General features: G+C 39.3%; 2 protein-coding genes across 2 annotated transcripts; one reads left to right on the top strand and one right to left on the bottom strand.

Moving 5' to 3' along the window:
• Positions 1 to 650: 650 nt before the first annotated feature.
• Positions 651 to 11973, top strand: LOC146471837 (phosphoribosylformylglycinamidine synthase-like). The gene is made up of 11 exons (XM_085120402.1): positions 651 to 1530; positions 2653 to 2780; positions 3307 to 3435; positions 4253 to 4513; positions 4749 to 4979; positions 5812 to 6024; positions 6536 to 6687; positions 6830 to 6961; positions 7640 to 7870; positions 9070 to 9450; positions 10007 to 11973. Exons 1-11 carry the CDS (start codon positions 674 to 676, stop codon positions 11366 to 11368), a joined length of 4077 nt encoding a protein of 1358 aa, XP_084976528.1. The 5' UTR covers positions 651 to 673; the 3' UTR covers positions 11369 to 11973.
• Positions 11974 to 12114: 141 nt separating this feature from the next.
• LOC146471836 (uncharacterized) lies at positions 12115 to 20828 on the bottom strand. The gene is made up of 11 exons (XM_085120404.1): positions 19908 to 20828; positions 18767 to 18844; positions 18061 to 18166; positions 17903 to 17970; positions 17609 to 17686; positions 16907 to 17038; positions 16115 to 16157; positions 15654 to 15774; positions 14668 to 15139; positions 13529 to 13740; positions 12115 to 12956 (listed from the first exon to the last, which is right to left on the bottom strand). Exons 1-11 carry the CDS (start codon positions 20766 to 20768, stop codon positions 12566 to 12568), a joined length of 2562 nt encoding a protein of 853 aa, XP_084976530.1. The 5' UTR covers positions 20769 to 20828; the 3' UTR covers positions 12115 to 12565.
• Between the last annotated feature and the right edge of the window lie 392 nt (positions 20829 to 21220).

Below are 21220 nucleotides of genomic sequence, written 5' to 3'. Positions count from 1 at the left end.
TGTGAATTCTTGATAATACCGTGAAGGATGACTAAATTGGAACAAGATCCATAAAGGTTAATAGTTGTTGTTGTGTTTATTTGACCTCAAACAAATCTTTGTGATTGCTTTTCATTGATATGAGGTGTAGGTGGTTATATTTCCTTTTGTGCAACACCAGGGGAGGGCGCTTAGATATATTCTCCTCAGAAAAAAAAAACCCCAAAAAACAGAAATTTTGTAAATAGTTACCGACGAAAAAGAAATTACAGTCGTTTAGAGATGATAAATTTGTCTGAGTCAAGTTTTTCTTTAGGGCGAGAATCGGTGTTCTTATCGTGTCCGGCAGATTGTTCCAGTGCTTGGTGGCAATGTAAGCCTTGGAAGGACAAGCAGAGATTGCAGTCACTGTCTCGTAGATGAGACTGGTTCAGGATTTGAAATGAAGGCATTATCTTTGGTGATTTTCTTTATCTTCGTGACCTATATGTTTTCCTGTTTTCCATTATTGTAGCTTAATCAACAAAGAGTTTAATAATCGAGGAAAAACAGTACTTCGAATAAGTTTTTCGAAGAAGGTAATATTCGTGTCCGCCTTTCTCGGCTGGGAGGACTGGGACGGTATAATTTGGCGCGAGCTGAAAATAAATTCAAATAAGTCACGTGTTTTTTTCCCTCCACATGGTTTGACAAAATGGCGGAAAACATCCTTCGATTTTACAGCTTCCCAGGATTATCGCCTGGACGGCACGATGTGATATTCTCCAAGTTGAAATCAGCGTCTTCTCGACTCGAAGTAACTGATCTATCGACTGAAATATGCTTTAATGTCAGCGTCCAAGGAAATGATAGCTTGGACAGTGGCGAACTAAAAAACTTGTTGTGGTTGTTGACCAACTCTTTCAAGGAGGAAAATGTCCGTCGATCTTCATTCTTAGATGAAACTACAGAAGCAGACGGTTGTGGGAAAATTCTGATTGAGATTGGACCAAGGCTTAACTTTTCAACAGCTTGGTCAACGAACGCTGTGTCAATTTGTCGCTCCATAGGGTTGGTGCGGATTGATCGAATCGAAAGATCTTGTCGCTATTTGATTCAAGTGAGACCTAAAGATGAGTCCACTCATATCACGAAGGAAGAAGAAAACGCATTTGTGGCAAAGCTTCATGACAGAATGACCGAATGTCGCTATGATAAGCCGTTGACGAGTTTTAAGGTGAACGTCCAACCAGAACAATGTTATGAGGTTGATGTAATGGGCCACGGTCGCACAGCACTGGAGAAAGTTAACCGAGATCTGGGTCTAGCATTCGACAACTGGGACCTGGATTATTACACCAAGTTGTTCCAAGAGAGAGTCAAAAGAAACCCAACCAGTGTGGAGTGTTTTGATTTGGCGCAGTCAAACAGTGAGCATTCACGCCATTGGTTCTTTAAAGGAAGATTGACAGTTGACGGACAGGAGGTAGAGGATTCTCTAATGAAGATGGTGATGAAAACACAGGATACAAGCAACAATAACAGTGTTATTAAATTCAGCGACAACAGCAGGTATGACCCAGATGAGGGTTTAAAAACAGTAGAGCAGATTTGAAACCAGGGAATGAACTTTGAAAAGCGGGGTACTCAACAAAGTTTGATATGCAGAGACTCTGCCCAGAGGTTCAACCCCTTCCCTTTTAGCACTAAGGTACTTCTTTCATCTGCATAAAAGAAAAAGTTGTACCCTTTTGTTATACCTCAAATAGCCTGCCATGCAGGGAATGGAGAAGGAGAATCTTGGACGCTACCTGTAGGGGCTCCCCTTGTGCGTCAGATTCACCTTCTCCCTTCCCCATTCTAGCGCCTGCCATGCAGGCTCTACTTCAAAGACAAGCCAAAGACAGACGGATATCCCCTACACTATTGTTACAGCAGACTGTTCACAATAATAATTATTGTTGCATTGTACTTTCTGCCAGGAATTTCTGTTCTGTTTTTGCTTCCCTTTCCAATTCTTGGATTTAATTTCTGCCCTTTTGGTTCATGTTCAATTTATGTGACTGTTTAAAATACCCCAATGTTAAATTTAGCCACTCCTTTGCAAACTACAAGTGTCAAAGAGCCATCCCCTATGTGCAGAGCCTCTGTGCATAGCCAACCTAATGGAGTACCGCACCCCACCCCTGTGAGTTAACACACATTGTTATAAATAGGAAATTAATGCCTAATGCTTCCGCTGGGCTTCCTCGCCATTAGTGTTAAAATGATAATAAATAATTTTTGCATTTGTACAATTTATGGCAAAAACAATAAACTGAAACTGAAACTGAATGCAAATTTCAAAAATTCATGTTATCTTTATTTATTTATTTATTTTTTTTAGTAAAATAATTTTTTTACTGGAAATTATTTCCACAAGCTTAATTTCCACAAGTGTTAATTTCCTTCCTTTGAAAGTTGACGTTCTCTTCTGCATTAATTTCCTCCTTGGTAAACTAATTTTCCCTTGTTTTTGCATTTATTTTAAATACCTTAGTAACTGAAAAACTGACCAATAAGAATACCACTCGGGGGCATATTACAAGACTTTGGTTGAATAATCTTTTTTTTATTATTATTTCTAAGTGCTATTTCATGTGGTACTTGTGACAAGGTTACAAAGTGAAACATCTTGTATGTTTTTGTTTTCAGTGCTATAACTGGTTACGAAGTTCCTGTGCTATCGCCAGAAGACTGCAAGGTAGCTGCCAAGTTTCAATTAAAGGAAAATTGTACAAGGCACATCATCTTCACTGCAGAGACACACAATTTCCCTACAGGTAAGAACAAGATTTTAATATATAGTTAGGTATATTGATAAAGTGAAACTGAATGTATGGCTGGCACTTATGGCAGATGGGAAGGTTTATTTAATAAGAACTGTTGAAAATGGCCATTAAACTCAGCCCATTTGCTGCAGTTGCAGCCTTGCATTCACGTTCATTTTAGAACACTTCTAGTAATGTGTTAATCAAGCATTTCTTTAGAAGAGAACTAGCAAAACTGAACCAGTGTGTTTTATTTACTCTGGTGTATGGACCCATGCATTCAAAGGATTCTGCTATGTAGTTACATGTGTTGTAGGTTAAAATGAATCCAGGTTAAAATGATTTCAACCTAATTTGATTTGTATTTTCCTTTGTTAAGGTTGGGTAATTTACATCTGAAACAAAGGAAAATACAAATCAACCTAGGTTGAAATCATTTTAAGCTGGGATTCATTTTAACCTACAACACATGTACTAAGTACTTTCTGTGTAGAACCGATAGCTAGCTGCCAGTATGTTATTTTATTTATATTATCAGGTGTGGCACCCTTTTCTGGTGCAACAACTGGAACGGGGGGACGCATTAGAGATGTGCAGGCTGCCGGTAGGGGAGCGCATGTTGTTGCTGGTACAGCTGGGTACTGCTTTGGAAATCTTCATATCCCAGGTGTGCTATAAAAATTAAGCAACTCTTTTGCTTCCAAGAGAGTCCAAGATCTTAAAGGGGAAGTATCATGCAAATTTGCTGTCATTTCAAAACCCAAAAATGTTTGTCTGTCAGCAGAAACTACGGAATAATAACTGTCGATTACTGCCTCTGGCCAGAGACAGAGTAGGCCGGTATGGATTGAAAATTGAAAAAATGTTAGGCTAATGTTTTTCAAGTTCCTCGCATTTTTGTTTCCAAAATGCACTAGAACAGATCACAAGTTGTTCCTTTCAAGAATTGAGTTGATTTCTTTCCTCTTGTCATTGTAGAATGATTTGGCAGCTGATGGAAGGTCTTATTTCACCATTTTTAACAAAAGATATCAAAAACCCCATGATACTTCCCGTTTAATATTATAATAATATTGAAAACAAACAATTTCTGTTTCTTGAAACATTTATCTTAAAACATGCAGTACCATAAGACAGAACTACTCTGCAGCATTCAAATGAATGGTTACAATACAGAATTCCTCCCCAGTGGCAGAAGTTGTATGTTAAGGTTTCATCCACAGACTTAAAAGTTTCAACTACCTGTAGCACACAATAAACAGCACCACAGGAAAGTACTGCTCAGTATCTTTCACAGACTCAAAAGTTTTTGTTAAAATCACCCAGAAGAGTGTAATAAACAGTACCACAAGAAAGTAATGTTTAGTGGCCTCACTTTTCAACCAGAGAGTCACAATGCAAGTCAATGCTCTTGTCAAAAGGAAGCTAGTACAGCTAACAGTACAGCATATTGATTAATACAATATGCATTTAAAAACTGTTAGGTTATGAACTTCCTTGGGAAGATGTCAAATTTGTTTACCCAAACAACATGGCGCCTCCTGTTGAGATTGCCGTAGAAGCTAGTAATGGGGCATCAGACTATGGGAATAAATTCGGAGAGCCTGTTCTTGCTGGATTTGCAAGATCATTTGGTATGATGTTGCCAAATGGAGAACGACGTGAATGGGTGAAGCCGATTATGTTTAGTGGGGGCATTGGTATGATTGACAGAGAGGGAGTGACAAAACTTCAGCCTGACAAAGGTGAGACTTCCTTTCTCCTGTTAACCTTGTTTGTTCTAACAGTGCCTAGAAATTTGACAAAATTTTGTTAACTAACTTTGTTGATTTTTAAGAAAAATGAAAAACACCAAGAGAACTGCAAAAACAGAAACTGTCATTCAAATGTGCATTGTGTCTTTAATGTGAGGGCCTTATTTCAGTCGGTGGGTTGATGGTTGAAAATCGTTGTGTTTACCAATATTTCTCTCATGAATAGGAATGGAGGTTGTCAAGGTTGGTGGGCCTGTGTATCGTATTGGTGTTGGTGGTGGAGCAGCCTCGTCAATCCAAGTCCAGGGAGACAATGAATCAGAGTTGGACTTTGGTGCCGTTCAACGTGGTGATGCTGAAATGGAACAGAAACTAAACAGAGCTATAAGAGCCTGCATTGAATTGGGTTCAAATAATCCGATTTGCAGCATTCATGATCAGGGAGCAGGAGGGAATGGTGAGAGCTTTACTTTTTGGAAAATTGAAGTTAAATAAAAATTATTTGATATATAGTGAAGAAGTTGACATAATATTGTTATAGATTTAGACATGTACAGACTTGCTGACAGTACATTTTTTATGATTTTTTAAAATTAACCATCAGTCTGGAAGCTGGCTGTTTTGAATGCTGAAGTAACTGTATCATTCAACCTTGTTGCTTCCAATAAAAATACTTGGTGGTTTCCCGAGAGCCTTTTGGTCTTGGTCCATAAGGTTCTGTTACAAATTTCACCTACAATGACCAAGCTTGCTGAAAACATGGGTACAGTTTACTATAACAACTGCAAGTACAACTGTACCGTTTTGTTGTGGTGATGGTGGAAGTATGACGAGCAGGTGGTGAGGTTGGTGCCTTTGCAGTCTAAGGACTGGTATTTTGATTACTTATTGGTCTCTGTCTTTGTATTGTTTCCCATTTAAAAGCATACTGGCCCTGGGGCAGAGGAAGGAGTGGGGGAGTGTGTCTCTCCCACTGTTTCTCTTTCATTAGCTGCATACTAATGATTCCCCTGCCTTCTTCACCAATATCACTGATGTTTCTTGTTTTGGGATTCTATAACAAGTCAAGAGTAGTTTTTCTTGATTGGGTGGATTTACTGCATTCGTACCTAGAGGACAAAAGTTCTGACCTCGTTCCAAGTTCCAAAAGGCATCATAGTCGTGGGGGGTCATGAGGTGATGTAAGCTTTCTCTAAGACACAAACCTACAGCACTTTAGGAGGGACTTAACTTCAAGGATTGTGTAACCAATGATTTATTTATTATTGTTGTGCCTCTTGTAACTTCAGGGAATGTACTGAAAGAGATATCAGAGCCTGCTGGAGCTGTCATTCGAGTGAAAGACTTTATCCTTGGTGATCCAACCATTTCTGTGTTAGAGCTGTGGGGTGCTGAGTATCAAGAGAGCAATGCCTTGCTGGTGCGTGCTGAAGACAGGCAAATGCTGCAAGACATCTGTGATAGGGAGAAGGTGCCAGTCTCTTTTGTAGGGGAGATAACAGGTGAGAGACAATAAAAATTCGAGTGCTAGAAACAAGAGACTGTTATTGAACATTGTCTGGTCAAATGTCTGAAATGGCTGACAAAGGGTGGTTGTGTCATGCCGAAAAAAATGAGATGGTACATGTAGCTTTTTTCTGGAAGATCAATGGCTCTATTAAAATGTAGTGATTGCTCCACATTGTCTACCAGCTAGATATCTAAACTCTTACATGGGTCCAGCCAAATTATTGATAAGTAGTGAGGTACAATTATAGAACTGTTTTCTTTGCTTTAAGTCTGTGAGAGCTCTATTGCAAACAACACCTATAAACAAACAACCAAGAAACCTTATTTCTGGTGTGATATATTTTCAATACTGGAAGGTGGATGTGGCTGGCGCTTGTTCTAAAATTAGCGGGTGTCCTACCAGGACAGCAAGGAAATTATTTCTAATCAGCTTTTTTACATTATGTACATTGGTGCTGCATAACTTGTGTTTTTATAATGTTCTTATTGACTGTTGTCTTCAAGGGGATGGAAAAATTGTGCTGGAAGACAATACTTCCCCTTCAATCAATGGTGTACTATCAGAGGAAAATGGCGTGCCAAGCAAACGGCAGAAAACAACAACTCATCCTGTTGATCTGGAACTTGAGGTTGTGTTGGGAAAAATGCCACAAAAGGTATTTTATATGTGTTCTGTATGAAATAGGTTATTCTGTTTGAACAGAGGAATTTAGTTTGTAATGTCATTGTATTATATACATATACTGCATGTACCACAAATTTATTTATTTGCCTGTTTTTTTTTTTTCTATGGAACAGGTCTTTAACTTGGAGAGGGTGAACTCTAAACTAGAGCCATTACATATACAATCTGATCTCACAGTAAAAGAAATGTTGGAGAGAGTTTTACGTCTGCCGTCTGTTGCCAGTAAGAGATACCTCACAAATAAGGTAAGAAAAGAAAACGTTCGTTAGGAAGTGTTTCCCTTTGATGATCCTTTGTTCAAACAAATTCCATTTGAAGGTAAACAGATTACTGGTTCTTCCTTGGTCACCTCAGCAGTATCTCGCACTTTCACCACTGCATGACCTGGTGCAAAATTAAGCAGGACACTTGTGTGATGTGTTGAAAATAGTTTTTGGCCAAATAACCAAAATGTTTGCATGTAGGAAGTTTTACTCTCTGTTTTCTTAATTTTATGAATAAATAGACAGCCATTTTTGTCTCCATTTTCCATAAAATGTAATGCTTGGTTGTTTGTTTTGTTCCTCTTTATATTGTGACAGTGATTAGGGCTACTTACATGTTGTTGTTCAGAATCCCATCCATTGTTAGCAAATGGCTTAAAAATGAAAAAAATGGAAGCTGGCTGTTTTGAATGCTGAATATATGTGTATCATTCAACCTTGATGCTTCCAAGAGTAAAAGTGGTGGTTTCCCGAGAACCTTTTGGTTTTGATCCACAAGGTTCTGTTACAAATTGCACCTACACGTAAATGATGGTGATGACATGTACACTTAATTACAGTAATATTATTCTAACTGTAACTATGGATATGATCACCGTGATTGTAATACACAGTTTGTATTTACTGTGTGAACAAATTTTCATTCATTTGCCATACAAGGTTGACCGCAGTGTTACAGGACTGGTTGCCCAGCAACAGTGTGTGGGTCCCTTGCACACCCCTGTGGCTGATGTGGCGGTGACAGCGCTGACATATTTTGACACAGTGGGCTCGGCAACTGCTATAGGAGAACAACCAATCAAGGGTTTAGTGGACCCAGCTTGTGGAGCTCGCATGGCTGTTGGAGAAGCTCTGACAAATTTGGTATTTGCGAGAATAACTGATCTGAAGGTAAGATAACCAGTTCTTAAATAGCGATCTTTTTTGTGTCTATATGCAAGTGTTCTGTTTGTTGTTAATCTGAATCCTTATTCTGGTTATTTCACACTGAAGTGTCCAGAGCACTTATACTGTCAAACATTTCACATGGCACAGTTCAGTGATATGTAAAGTGAGTACGCACCCTGGTGTTTTAAAGGCCACGTAGAACTGTAAGGAATCTAAATACTGCCATGTAAGTCCACTGCTGTTTAATCTGCACTGGCTGCCGGTTAAATTTCAAATTGACTTTAAGATATTATTGTTGACGTATAAGGCTATCAATGGCTTAGCGCCTTTTTATCTAAAGGAACTTATTAATCTTAAAGAACCATGTAAATACAAGTTACGCTCCGACTGTGATGGACTGCTACTTAACACTGTGAAATTCAAGACCTTAACAACGTTAGGAGATCGATCTTTTGCTGTGGCTGCGCCTAAACTATGGAATTTACTGCCCTATGCGATCAGGAGTAGCCCGTCTGTAGCATCTTTTAAACAGACACTCAAGACATTTTTATTTCAGAAAGCTTTTTTATAATTTTATATAGTTTCTAGTTTTACGTTTTTAAGCGCTGATGAAAATAGTCTTATTGATATCGGCGCTATATAAGTTTTATTATTATTATTATATTATTATTAAGTGGATGATAGAAACATTTTGGAAGTGAGATGCTTTGAATGGTGAATGTCTCTTGAACCATTCAACCTGAATGCTTCCCAGAATGATTGCTCAGTGAGTTGAATTCCACAGAATGGCTTTCTTTAATGGCCTTAAGCTCTGATCATTATCTCACTGACAATTTTAGTATCCAAAGTTTAGATTAAAATGTATAAACAGGGTACTTCAAGGATAGCTTCATGTATCATTACATATACCAGGGATGGATTTCAGGACCCAGCACTGGAAAAAATGACCATCTGTGAACTTGGTTTTGTCTGGCTATGATGAGCATCTCAACTGCATCTTTTTCTTATGAAGAAGTGAACAAGTTAAATTTCTAACAAAAATTGTCTTTGAAGACTAACAAATTATTTTATTGGCCTACTGCACAAACTCTTGATGAAACCACAATCTGAAGAGGTAGATACATACTAGATGGTCTGTTCTTTTACTCTGAATCAGAACAAGCTATTTCCAATTAGTGAGGTGCATTTCTGTTTTATTTCAGGATGTTAAATGCAGCGGTAATTGGATGTGGCCTGCAAAGCTGCCAGGGGAAGGTGCTGCTCTGTACGATGCATGTGCAGCCATGTGCGATGTCATGTCATCCCTTGGTGTTGCCATAGATGGTGGCAAAGATTCTTTGAGCATGGCTGCAAGAGTTGGCAGTGAAACTGTCAAAGCTCCTGGTTCACTGGTTATTTCAGTGTATGCGGCTTGTCCTGATGTTAGAGCCACAGTCACCCCAGACCTGAAGATTCCAGATGGAAGAGGAAATCTGTTGTGGGTGAAATTTGGCTGTGATTCAAAATTCAGGCTTGGAGGAAGTGCCTTGGCTCAGGTTTATAATCAGCTGGGAAGTGAGTCGCCAGATTTAGATGATGCAAAGGTATGTATGGAATTCAACATTGTAAACACTTTGTTTATGGTGTAAGTGCACTTAGCTACCCAAGTTAGATTACATGACCTCCACTCAAATAACAGGAAACAAATAAATCATTCATAACAGGTTGAAAATCCCAACTGACATGAGGTGGGCCAGCTGGCTTTTTACAAGTTTGGCCAAGGAGTTGAACTTGGGGCTACCAAGAAACAACTCCACCAAATGATCAGAGCAGGATGTGAATCTGGGACCTCCAGATTACAAGTCTGGTGCCCTTAGCACTTGGCCATGCTGTCTTCCCTTACATTCTGGTTGTAGATGACACAATAATATTGTTAACATAGATGGACAATAAACTAGACAAAATAATACTGTTATGACACCATTTGCCCAGTTTGACCACACAATTCCACTCAGTACATTATATTTTGGAATCACAACAGTTGACATTGGTATGCACAACATGAACCTGTTTGCTAATGTGAGTTTGGTTAGCCTGTGGTTTAGTTAGTATGTACATGTAACTGAAAGAAAAACTAACTCATTTCATTTTTGTTGGCAGGTCTTTGAGGCTGCATTTAGAACCACTCAGGAGCTCATAGCACAGAACCAGATTGTCTCTGGCCATGACATCAGTGATGGAGGGCTCATCACCACCCTACTGGAAATGGCCTTTGCAGGAAACTGCGGCCTGTCAGTTGACATTCCATTTCCAGAAAATCTCTCTTCAACGGTTAGCAAGGTAGCAGATGTCCTGTTCGCTGAGGAGCTTGGAATTGTCCTGGAAATTAAGGAAGAGGACACTGAGAGGGTTATAAATTCCTTCCGTGAGAAACAAGTTCCCTGTCACCAAATTGGCAAAGTGTGTGGATTGGGTGAAGAAGCAGTTGTGTCACTCCGGATTGGGGGTGAGCTTGTGATGGAACAGAAAATGGTTGATTTGCGAGATGTATGGGAGGCAACAAGTTTCCAGTTGGAGAGACTGCAGTCAAACCCGGAGTGTGTAAAGGAAGAGGAAGCTGGTCTTCGCAAAAGGTTTGCACCAAGGTACAAGCTAGCATTTGAACCGGTGCCTTCAGCCCCATCAAGCAACAGTGCTTCCCGCCCTAAAGTGGCCATCATACGAGAAGAAGGGAGCAATGGAGACAGAGAAATGGTGGCAAGCTTTCATATGGCTGGTTTTGAAGCATGGGATGTGACCATGAATGATTTGTGCAATGGAGCAGTGTCCCTTGAGGAGTTCCGTGGGGCAGTGTTTGTGGGTGGTTTCAGCTATGCCGATGTGCTTGGCTCTGCTAAAGGGTGGGCTGCAGTGTGTAACATTAACACCACTGTTAGAGCGCAGTTGGATGCCTTCTTCTCCAGAGCTGATACCTTCAGCTTGGGTGTTTGTAATGGTTGCCAGCTGATGGGTTTGCTTGGTTGGGTGGGTCAAGATGTTCACACTCCTGACGAGGGAAGTTTAAAGCAAGGAGTTTGCTTCACTCACAACACCTCAGAGCGTTTTGAATCTCGGTTTGTGACAGTTTCAATACAGTCGAGTCCGGCCATGATGTTTAGTGGCATGGAGGGATCTACCCTTGGGATCTGGGTGGCACATGGTGAAGGACGAATCCAGTTCCGTAGCGACGCTGTGCTTCAGAATATCAAGGCGAACAACCTTGTACCATTGTGCTTTGTTGATGATGAAGGCTGTCCAACAACTCAGTATCCACTGAATCCAAATGGATCCCCTGAGGGAATAGCTGGTCTCTGCTCCCCTGATGGCCGACATCTTGCCATGATGCCCCACCCAGAGAGGTGCACATTACTTTGGCAATGGCCATGGATGCCGCATGACTGGCAGAACACACTCAAGGCATCACCATGGTTACAAATGTTCCAGAATGCCTACAAATGGTGCATGGACACTCAAGAAGGTTAATGTCTCCAAGCTGTTTGGAAACTTTCATTTGGCCAGGCTACATTTTGTAAATTCAGGGTTACAGTTGCATCTGCTAACCCTATACATTAACAGCTGTTACATACAAACTGAACAGAATTGCCACTTTGTGTTTATCCATACCCTGTATTTGTTAGCCAAACAGGTTTTGTGTATTTACATGTATATACCATACAAGTAGTAAAACTGCTGTTGCAATTCAGGCATAACTTAATGACCACTTTTAATTAATTTGCATACATCTGTGTAAAAATTCCACTGGTTCTGCAAATTATCAGAATTCAAAGACAGTTGCCACAAAAGAAATTTCTCCTTATCAGCTGGTTTCTTTCTGTAATTGGATAGACAGTTTTCTTGAGGATAATTTTGCAAAGTATAAGCAATGGTCGCTCTGCAGTTACCTTTAGGGTGTAAAAGGGTTGGGAGGCTTGAGTGTTTATTCTAGTTACAGTAAGTCATACATTCAGTCACCAAACTTCAAGTCTGATTGATTGTTTTCCCAGTAAAGTTGCTAATTATGCATTTTGTATTTACCCAAAGGAAACAGTTTAAATGCATTTATTAAAACTGACTCATTGGATAATGCAGTTCCAGAGTTTTTATTGGTTTAGTGGCAATGGTACATGAGCCTTTATACCACAATTGCCCCACAAACATGGTATGAGTACGTGTCAAGGGGAAAAGAAAATATCACTAAATCAGCAAGATTTAGCGATTTTTTTAGTTGTTAATAAAAACAATTATTCCATTCGCATTTGTTGTACATGAGAAGATTATAACCTCATTGGATATCTTTCCTCTCATATCCAACATGCGCTCGTGGAATAATTGTTAAATAATGGTGGGGTTTTGTTTTTGTTGTTGGGATTTCCAGTTGATTGGATTTAGGGTGAAACAAACAAATGCAGGTAACATATAAGTCACTAGCGAAAAGAGTGATTATGCATAGGTCTTTAATTGGCATCCTGGCAATGTCCATCTTATTTTATTACTGCAAGAACAGCTATTGAAGTCAAAGAAAACCAAGGCTTGACAGTTTGCAATTTAAGCTGAATTTTAATTCCAAATTTAATATTACTAACTTTACAATCATTCAGGATTAGTAAATTCATTTGTTACTGTTGTGTAACTGGATAAACAGTTTTTTAAATAGCATGTTAAGAGACTTCAATAGTAATGTTAGGTCTTGGCTATAGTTATGTCAGTTGACATTTGATCCTGAAGAGAATCACTCCACAACCTTGCTAAGTCCCCTTGTTCACTTGAGATTTCTTCTCTTGCCATTGCCTCTCGTTCTCTTTTTCGCTCAAATCCTTCTCTAAGAGCTTTAACACCACCAGTCTTGTGCTCATGCCCACTTTCTTCACCAGGGTAAAAACCAGCATGACCTCTGCTGGCTTTTTCCATCAATTTGTGCAAATTTTGCTCCAAGTTTGTAGCTTCATTATTCAGAGCACATAATCCATCCTTAATGCCTGACAAATCAACAGCAGGATCAGCAAGAATTCTGATGTCATTTGGTAAAACTTGTCGAAGTTTGTGCAGCAGTAGGAACACTTGGTTCTTGTTTCTGCAAAGAAACCAGTGTGGTGAGATTTTGAAATCATTTCCATAGCTTGTGGTATCACCGGCTGTGGTGACAAACTCTGTATATTCTGAAAAAAGGAATACTCTCCCCTTCCACCATTTGAGCGTGCCCGGGAAGCCTGTTCTAGGCTAAAATAGACAATGTTGTATCTGTTGTCTGGTACTGAAAAATATCCAAATGGCTAAAGTAAAAGAATCGGGTTTTAGAAGAGGAATATATTTAATATTTCGAGATATTCTGATTTTGGAATATCTGGAATAAAAAATTATGTCCTAAAACGATGCACCCTTTATTTAACCACAGAAGCCATGACCTAAAACTAACCAATAGACAAAATAATGTAAAAGCTCTAATACCTCACTTGCTACTATCTTGGACAATTCAAATAAAAAATTAAGACCACCCATTTCAATTATGGAAAAATGGCACGGTTTGCCTATGCGCAAATTCATCATTGATCTTGTGGGGAGGGGGGTTAATTTCATTTTTATTGTCTAAGATTGCAGTTAAACCATGATATATGTCAGGAGCACAAGAACACTTACAAATATTACCTAGTTACAAGGGTCAGGTGACAATGTCCTTTTTCCAAGTCATCTTTCAGAACAATCCCAGCACCAGCGAGAGGGCCATTATCATGAAGCATTGGGAGAAGATGACCAAAAATGTCCCCATGTCCTGTCTGCAGTACCGGAACATCTCTCACTGAACTCTTCACAAGTGAGATTATTTGGTGAGCTCTTGAAAAACAGCTCTGCAATGCAAGCTATAGAGAGAAAACCACAAAAAAGTTCTATTACATGATTGAAAATCAAGTCGAAAAGCCATACAATTATTGTTTCAGAAGTGCAGCCTTCAGCCTCCACATGGCCAGAGTTTAACCTGGTTCCCGCGGCACAAAACAACTAGGAGTATTGTTAGTTTCCATATGGCATCTTTACCCCAGCATTTTTTTCTTTTGGCTCATACCCAAATTGTCTTTAAGGAACATCATTTCAGTAGGGAGACTGGTCATCAAACCCCCCATCCTCTGATTTCCAGGGCGCGCTTTTTTTTGGGAGAATCCAAAAACGGATTTGTGATCTCAGATCATTCGGATCATGGCGCATCAAAGGAACTGACGAATCCTTGTCCAGGGTGGATTTGTTGGTTCCTTTGATGCACCATGATCCGAATGATCTGAGATCACAAATCCGTTTTTGGATTCTCCCAAAAAATGCACCCCCAGTTAAAAGGTCAATGCATCAAGCACTACTCCACCACACTGTGATGCCCAAGGAGACCCAGGGGTAGTCTCCAAAAAGTAGCTTTTGGCAAGGCTCTGGCTGAAGCTGCCTTTTTCACCCACACAGTATAACAAAGGGAAGTGAAAATTTAAATCTAAGTAAACTATATTACAAAGGGGAGAGCAAAAATTCCTGGCAGAAAATTACAAGATTGTGATAATTTGTATTTGCTGCTGTGTGAATAGTCACATTGTAGCAACAGCTCAGGGAATATTCTTCTGTCTGGTATATTGCTGAGGTATGAGGAAGAGCTACAATATTGGTAGTATAAAACCGTGAAAGAACTGAATCTCTGCTCTGAGCAGAGCCAGCTTGTGTAAGACTTGAGTACCCCAGCCTCCCCCCTCCCCTGGCTGGGAGACATTACAATATCTTCTTCATTCTCATATGTAATATATTTCTTTTACCTCAGTTGTGATAGACACTGATCTTAGTGATACAATATCTTGCTCTACCGACTTGTGATCCAAACGACTATTCAGTTTTAGACTGCCATTCACAATCTGCTCGGTGTCCAGTGTCACATGTCCACAGTGCATGGAATGCTGATCAAAGGTTCCATCAACACAATAACTGGTCCATGTGACTACAACTGACAAGGAACAACTGTCTGAGTAGGTAAATCTTGGTAAAGAGGAGACTGCTGTCAATCTTGTTTGGTTGCCTGGAAACAGCTTTTGATGGACAGCTGAATTTGAATTATCCACTCTTGATTTCTTCATAAAAGGTGACTTCATGTAATCATCAGTCTCTGAACTCCTAGAGACTCCAGGTTGTTTGAGTTGACGGCTGTTGTCAGCGCTAAACACCATCTTCGATGAATATGATATGCCCTCAGGTCGGCAGCTTACAAGCCCAAGCTTAAGGTCAGACACAGCACTGAAATGTTCACAGAGTAGGGTTTAAAGTTAAACAGGAAAGTCCAGTATAAGAGGTGTCACTATTCCCACCCTTAGTCAAGTCAATCAACTACTAAAGAGTTTAATGCAATTTAACAAGTCAGAAACAAATATCAGCTTTATCTGTGTCTTGTGGTCAGTGATATCAGTATGTAAACACATGCTCAGACAGCGCACTCCCTGATAGTGTGTTTGATCGAGTGTGGCAGTTTTTTGCAGCATACTCTTTGCAATTTCTGGCGCACTGTTTGTCCATTTGTTGTTGTCTTTCTGCTCTCCCTCCCCTCCCCTCCCCCTTCTTCACTGTTAACACAGTATGACTGCAGATGCCTAGAGGACTTTGCATGGGGACTGATGGTTGGATTACCAGCTACGTGAACAGTTTACTGTCTGGGGCCTGGCTGGTCAATGGTGGCTCCTGGATTCTTCCGTACAGTGCAATGGGGTTGTTACCAAAAGAGAAACAGACACATCTATGCTTGACTATATGTTACCTTTCACTGGTGTTCTCCACGTCAATACCAACAATCCACTGGTCATACACAATGCATTGCCATATTCCTTTGACAGTTAAGGCTGAACCCAGTACTTTACTTAAAGGAGCCTGTTGTTCACCTACAAAAAAAAATCAGTGGAAAATAACCTATGAATAATAATAATAATAATAATGATAATAATAATAATAATAATAATAATAATCATCATCATCATCATCATCATCATCATCATCATCATCATCATCATCATCATCATCATCATCATCATCATCATTTTAATAATAACAATAATAGCCATACACCATGATCCAGGTAAAATACAATGTAGTTCAACTTATGTCTAGTTCTATAAACTGCTTATTGTGTTATTTCTAACAGTAATAATGTAAATTATATGTGCAATTACATGTGCCTATGTCGCATTGCATCCATACAACAGTTACTGTACATTAGCTTACCTTCATCAATAGCACCCTCGAGGAGACAGAAGAGACCTGGGTACTAAAATGTAAGAAAGATGAATTTCTGTAACACTTCACAAATCTTTAACCTCTTCCAATGTGTAAACTGCAATCACAATAGGCCAATTTTCACAATGGTACCATCAGGCTACTATTACCAGAATTATTTTGTTTTCCTTTTCAAATTCAAGTTTGGAGAGCAAAGACCAATAGCTCTAATTAGCATGAGTAAAAAAACCCCAAGGATTCTGGTATATGTAGTCAAATGATGCCATAATGAGATTCTATAAAAATTACTAAAAAAAGTAGCCTCAGACAACATCTTTGGATGAATTTGGAAGTTCCAGAAAATAACCACACCCATCCCCCATAGAAGTTAACTGTAAATTCTGAGGGGGAGGGGGCTCTTAAAAGGCAAATTTTTTAAACAAAAGTATGAAGCTATATTAAGAGTACTTTTTGGATTGCGGGGGTGGAGGGGACCAAACCAAAAACTCTTCAATAGGAGAGTGTTTATATTTTCTGGAACAGCACATCTATTTTTTATACTTGAAAGACTGAACTGTGTTACACTTCATCTAAATAACTGTTAAAACATTATTTTGAACTGTTGACATGCTATGTTCCCTTAAAAATACAGTAGTTGAAGCTCTTCAAATACAACAACATGTTTTCCTTTTAATAATGTTACATACTGTCGTTTGTAACAAGCTATCAGCACTTGTCATTTCCCATGAGTGTGTGAGATATTGAGAATGTTTTCAATCATTTTGCCGTCTCAAAATGTACCTTTTCTCCTTTCTCTTCACTCTGTGGGCCACAGGAAGACGTGACATTCTTCACCACTTTGCAGCAGTGCTCCATCATTTTCTGTTTCTCATGACACTCCAACTTTGCTTCATATAAAGTGGCTGCTTTTGCCTAAACAGTTACATTTCACATGAAATAGTCAAGAATCACATAACAGTGCAATAAAAGATACAAAGGTTTCTGAAAAAAGGTGATGGGAAATGACATTGCATTTTATGTGTATGAAGGAGGAGGGGTGGCATACTGAGCATTGTGATAATAAAAAACTCACCGATCAACACATGTGACAATAATATTATTATAAATGGCACAAGCCAAGCTCTGATTCGAAGTCAAAACACCCTGATGAGCTAAAATAAGACACAAGCTCTACAGATGGGCCTTTTGAATTATTTATACCAATTTGGGAATATGGGCCCAGTTGTTTGAAAGTTGATTAATGCTAATCCAAAATTAAAAGGTAAATGAGGTTTTGATCTTGCTCAAAAAATTAATGATATATGAAAAGCTAATTTTAAGCTTATATATAGTAAACAAAACGTGTCAAGTCAAAACTGAGGGACAAAAACTCTTTCAGAAGAATCTCTATTGATTAGCAATTAAACTTGAGTCTGAGTTCACATTAATCCAGATTAGCTAAATCGGACTTTGAACAACTGGGACCTGGGAATTCCACCTGACCTGCAGTCTTGTCCTGAGAGCCTGCGCTGTTTTCTGCAATGAATCTGTCACTGGCTGAGACTGTGAACAGGAAAATTCCTACAAAAGATGAAACAAAGAACATAGTCAAAGTGATAAAGTTATGAAAATTAATAGAATAGAAAATTCTTCTTGCCCTATCAGCACACCCAAACCTCTCTTGGGAGAGTGTTAAGCATTGGGAGACAGTTTAGTTAGCTTCGATAATTATTATTTGATGTATTGACAGCATTTAGTGACCTGTGTTTTGTAGCATGCAGCTGCAACGAACCTAACCTCATTGCACTCGATGGAAGACATCCCTTTCCTTACATCTATGAGAGAAAAGTTGGATAACTCTTCACCTGGAAAGGGAAAAATAAAAGTAACATTAGAGTCAAAAATATAATGAAATAATGGTGGTCACAAAAACAAACTAAACCCTAGAAGCTTACCTTCAGACATGTTGAGACTCTGTGGAAGGAATAGAACTTGTTCATTTCCTTTTTCTAGAAAGTCATCTATGAGAAGGATCTCAATCTCCCGCCACTCTTTTATCACCTGAACCAAACACAAATCAATTAGATGCTAAAATGGTATGATGGTGTTAACACTACATCACAAGAGTGCAAAAATATCTGTTGACAGTTGGCCGTTGATCCTATACCAGGAAATATTTCTCCTGGTATGGAAACCTATGAAAATGCTGGCAGAAATCCTGGAATGAACAAGCATCCCACTTCACGCTGGGTATCCTGTAAGGGAAACCATCCCATTCAGGAGTAGGGATTAATACTCCTGAACACTTCATGGTGAGTATCCTGTGATGGACAACCATCTACCCAGGAGGTAGAGGTAATACACCTAGTCACTTCATGTTTGGGTATCCTGTGATGGACAAACATCCAATCATGAGGGAGTGGGTATAAGGTTCAATCCTGAAGGAGTGGATACCCTGGGATGAACAAGCATCCAATCCTGAGGGAGTGGGTATCCTGTGATGGACAAACATCCAATCCTGAGGGAGTAGTTATCCTGTGATGGAGTGATGGACAAGTATTCCATTCATGGGGGAGTAGTAATACCCATAGCTACAAGAGGTAAGTGCAATATACAATGTGCTGACGGGTTGAAGTCACGACTGAAAGGTTTTACTCTCACCTTCTTGTTCTTGCAATTCACTGCACAGACATTCTTTGTCTGTGATGCTACCATAACTCTGACTTCACCAGGCTCTGGCTGAAATAAGGAAAAGCTACTATTTTACTTTGTTGTGGATACAATTTTCTCTTTGACATCTTTGTCATTGCTTTTTCTGTTCACTTCAACTTTTGCTTGCCCTGACTATCAATCAGCCCATGGGTTACTGACAGAGGAAAACTCTTAAAATTGGGGAATGGGGAGGAGGTGAGTAGGCCTGGAAAGGGGGGGGGGGGGGGTATTTCTCTTGCCACCGCTCATAGTACCCCCATCAGAATCTTGGACTTTGTAGGGCAATAAGGCAGAAAACACTTAAAAGGGTAAGGTAACTGATTTGTCAGAATCGATACCTCTTAGCCACCCACACAAAATGGGGCCCTGTTAACTTTGACGGAAGTTGTCAAAACTTTTGACTTGCAACCACATGCCTCTTAATTAGGTAGGGGACAGCAACCTCAGGCAACTAATATCAACATCAATATGGAACAATGATAAATAACGGTAAATATCCTAATCACAGACTAGTTTCATCTCACCCCTACTTAAAACTTGACTTCCACTACAGTAATAGCCCGTGTATAAGAACCTGGGTTTTAAGAACCTGTTAGGCTAAAATTTTCATTTTAAGCCCCCTCCACATAAGAACTTATTTAGGCTAAAATTTTAAGTTAGGTTCTTATCAGTGGGGTTGCTGTGAAAGTGTATAGGTAGAAACTGCTGAATTAAGATCATCATCTATTTAAAAGTAACTTGACATAACTTTTTTTTTTCTTTCAAGCTTAAGTACCATGTTGTATGTCTATTGTGTTTGCCATTATACTGTATTATGAGATGATATTTATAATATATACACTATATTCAGATGAAATTCATATGAAAATATAAGAACCTATTTTAAGAACCTTGGTAGCCTAAATTTGCTTTAAGTACCATTTATATAAGAACCTATTTAGGCTAAATTGAAAAATTCAGGTTCTTATACCCGGGCTATTACTGTATTCAGGATCCTGATAACAATGGCTGGCAACTATGTTTTTATGATATCTAGTCCCACCTAAAAATGTATGTATGTATGTATGTATGTATGTAAATAGAACATCACCTCCAATATCCAAATTCTGCAAGGATCATTGAACGGCAGCTGCCAACAGTTTTTTAGGCGTCCACTTGCAAATTCCAAGAGCTGTCCACGATTTGTTGTTAGAAATACCTCAAGTTCTTCATAACCAGAATCAGAAAATCCAAACCCCACTTCCTGAAAAGTTTCCCTTACAAAGCAGCAAGTTGCTATGGAAACATACACATTTGGCACCAATGGAATCTCTTGAATATCACTGCGAGAATGACTGACACATGTCCATCTTGTCTGTAAGGGTGCATCATCACCTGACAGTTCTAGCTTTGCTCCCATGGCAACCATTTCACCACGTATTAACCCACACCAAAAAAGGTTAAATTCTACTCCTAGCTGCTCATTCATTGAATCATCAACCGCTAAAGAATCCACTGTAAATTTATCAAGCGTAGAGTCGTATCGTGCCCAGTAAACACTGCCCTCTAACGTCCAACAGACCGAAGGTCCATCAAACAGGTGAAGTTCAACATGTGCAGTTTCACTGTGATTAACCTCAAAGCTACCCAGCAATGACACTGAATCGTAGTCTTCTAAAACAAAAACATTGAATTCCTCTCTTCTGGCGCGATGTTTAGGAATCTGACGAAGCAACAAACACAGCTGATGTAGCCCCGAGGTCGTATTCAACAAACATTTCACGGACACAAATTCGAGACCTGGAGAACTTGAACTGTCGAGCGATAACACTTTATCCGTGAATCTTTGGAAAGATCTGCTCGACTTGGAAAAGTTGTAGACTTGCAATGCGATGTATTGCTCTCCATTTGTTCCCGTATTTCCAACGGAGAGGCGCAAAACATCACCTTTGAAGGCTATAAAATCAGCCATTTTGAGATACGGATTTCCCGCGGAATTGTGGTATAATAAAAAATAGAGAACTCGTTCCCAGTCCTAAAATACCTCAACAACCCCCACCATCTGCCGTGGAGGGCGGCATGGGAAGAATACTATATTATCAATTACTATCAAACTGTACTGGGGACACTTTACTATGATTTAACTTTAAAAGAGAACTATTAACTTACTACTAATTATCAAGCCGTCAATTTATGAGAAGAATCTCAATAAAACTAATTAGAAGTACAATATTTGATATTTTTTTCCCAAATAGGTATGGGGATTGAGGTCTCGGCAGCAGGAATTCCCTCCTAGGTACGCTGGTACGCTTATAGTCTTTCTGTGTGTTGTAAAAACAACGCACTCCTGATACAGATTGGAGTCGAGATTGTATGGGACAACGTTGATTGAATGAATGGATCCTGGGACGCGTATCTGGCATC

This window comes from Pavona decussata, unplaced genomic scaffold, assembly GCF_977016875.1.
Source record: "Pavona decussata unplaced genomic scaffold, jaPavDecu1.1 SCAFFOLD_102, whole genome shotgun sequence".
NCBI classification, from domain to species: domain Eukaryota; kingdom Metazoa; phylum Cnidaria; class Anthozoa; order Scleractinia; family Agariciidae; genus Pavona; species Pavona decussata.
The sequence above is the reverse complement of the archived record's forward strand: the minus strand, read 5'-3'. Positions and strand labels throughout refer to the sequence as shown.

What these genes read in the sequence shown, in the direction of transcription:
- LOC146471837 (XM_085120402.1), top strand. Translation starts at nt 674, where the DNA reads ATGGCGGAAAACATCCTTCGATTTTACAGCTTCCCAGGATTATCGCCT. An exon ending in TCAGGGAGCAGGAGGGAATG is followed by an intron (nt 4,980 to 5,811) that starts GTGAGAGCTTTA and finishes TTGTAACTTCAG; the next exon opens with GGAATGTACTGAAAGAGATA. An exon ending in CGAGAATAACTGATCTGAAG is followed by an intron (nt 7,871 to 9,069) that starts GTAAGATAACCA and finishes GTTTTATTTCAG; the next exon opens with GATGTTAAATGCAGCGGTAA.
- LOC146471836 (XM_085120404.1), bottom strand. Translation starts at nt 20,768, where the DNA reads ATGGCTGATTTTATAGCCTTCAAAGGTGATGTTTTGCGCCTCTCCGTT. An exon ending in GAGTCTCAACATGTCTGAAG is followed by an intron (nt 17,971 to 18,060) that starts GTAAGCTTCTAG and finishes TTCCCTTTCCAG; the next exon opens with GTGAAGAGTTATCCAACTTT. An exon ending in GTGGAGAACACCAGTGAAAG is followed by an intron (nt 15,140 to 15,653) that starts GTAACATATAGT and finishes TGAACATTTCAG; the next exon opens with TGCTGTGTCTGACCTTAAGC.